The 1,927-nt window shown below is 42.2% G+C and overlaps 1 protein-coding gene across 1 annotated transcript; it reads left to right on the top strand.

The window, feature by feature from the left end:
* The first annotated feature begins 843 nt into the window (after positions 1-843).
* LOC119577606 lies at positions 844-1,218 on the top strand. Its single transcript, XM_037925181.1, has one exon. It carries the CDS (start codon positions 844-846, stop codon positions 1,216-1,218), a length of 375 nt encoding a protein of 124 aa, XP_037781109.1.
* Positions 1,219-1,927: the final 709 nt, after the last annotated feature.

Here is a 1,927-nt window from a genome sequence, read left to right as displayed (position 1 = left end):
TGCTTCACTTATTCTTCACTGCCTCAGTCTGTCTATCTACAACATCTACTGACCTCCAAGGCTGAGCGCAGTACTCAACCTACATCACATTTTTTCACTTATGGGCGACTCACCAACTGTACTGGGCAGTGACTTCAATGTGCATCATCCCATACGGAATGACCCAAACTCTACCACCTCAAATAATTCTTGCAGAAGTGGATTATATATTCAACAGCTCCTCACCACCTTTCCCAACGTAACGCTTTTGAACAAACATACACCCACACATCTCAGAGGAGGGGTGTTAGATCTTACTTTTCTCTCATCTGATCTTCTACCAACAAAAGAGTGGACACTTCATTCATATCTGATGTCTGACTTTTTTACTACTGTCACCACATTTCAGTTGGCACGTATAACTCCTATACCTCCCAGCCCCAGATGGAATTTCAACAAAGCTAACTGGGGACTCTTCACAAATATCATGAAGGACTGGGCCAATACTTACTCCCCATCCCCTCTCCTAGACACTCATGAAAAAGAAGTCATCACTGCTTTACATTAAGCTGCAGATGCAGCAATTCCTGTTACCTCTCCTACCTCTTCCAGGAACAAAGACCGCTGGTATCACAATCAAAAAGTCAAGCAATTAAAAAACTCTCCCGATACTTTAAGCTCCTTCAGAGCCGCAAACAAAATTATTAAGAAAGAATTATATGAAATCCGTACACAGTCATGGCTTACTTGGTGCGAGTTTATAAATGAGCACACTTCCCTTAGTGACATGTGAAGGAAACTCAATCTTGCTGCTCTAAAATATGCAAGGACACTGCTCCTGGCATTGGCAGAATAACTTACTCCATGCTCAGACATCTGATTAATAAGGCTCTCACTACTATCAAGAACCTCTTTAACAAGTCTCTTAGCTCATGTCGACTTCCAGTAGCCTGGAAACTGGCCAATATTCAACCTATTCCCAAACCCGGCCCTCAGCTAACTTTCAGACCCATTTCACTACTGTCTTGCATGAACAAATCCATGGAAAGGGCAATACTCGCTTATATGATACCACGCCCTCACCATCATACATTTGTCTTCTGTAAAGGTATGGGTACATCTGAAAATCTTACCTACATTCACAATGCCATCGATGGGAAAGATAGTATCATAGTCTTAGATTTAGAAAAAGCTTTTGAGCTAGCAAACAAGGAAGCAACACCCAGTTTACTTGCTTGATGGGGTGTCGCTGGAAGAATGTTAGCTTGGATCAGTGACTGCCTGCATGAGAGAAAGGCTAGTGTCAGATTCTAAGGACACCTTTCTGACTTCATGACCTTTGAAAATGGTACTCCACAGGGAGAGATTCTCAGTCTCTTCCTTTTCAGCATCCTTATTGCAGACCTTCTTACAATACATCTTCTTCCCGAAACAGATCTTTTTGCCTATGCTAATGATCTACAACTCATTGCCACTGAAAGAAACAGATTCACACATGCTCAGACAGGATTAGATTCACTTGCACATAGATGTAAGGAGCTGGACCTCAAAATTAATTCTGCCAAAACCGGAACATTGCAGACCCATTTAGTAATCAATGGCTTTACATCCGGTCTGACAAACTAGAGTGGGTTCATGAACACAAATGTTTAGGTGTCATCTTCAACTCCCAGAACAGCTCGTCCTCACAACTTTCCAACCTCCTTCAAAGATGCAAGAGTCGTATAAACATCCTCAGACGACTGGCAGGCTTGGATTTGGGTGCAGGCTACCATGTTCCCCACTCCTATACACATGCCATCTGCTCTCTTATAGACTACAATGCAACATCATTATTATTACTTACTCCAGATGAATTCAGAACCCTAGAAACAATCCAAAATAAATGCATGAGGATAATTCTAGGAGCCCCACGATGGACTCGACTAGTCAACCTTCACTTAGAATC

Source organism: Penaeus monodon, chromosome 10, assembly GCF_015228065.2.
Source record: "Penaeus monodon isolate SGIC_2016 chromosome 10, NSTDA_Pmon_1, whole genome shotgun sequence".
Classification (NCBI taxonomy): Eukaryota; Metazoa; Arthropoda; class Malacostraca; order Decapoda; family Penaeidae; genus Penaeus; species Penaeus monodon.
The sequence above is the reverse complement of the archived record's forward strand: the minus strand, read 5'-3'. Positions and strand labels throughout refer to the sequence as shown.

What these genes read in the sequence shown, in the direction of transcription:
- LOC119577606 (XM_037925181.1), top strand. Translation starts at nt 844, where the DNA reads ATGCTCAGACATCTGATTAATAAGGCTCTCACTACTATCAAGAACCTC.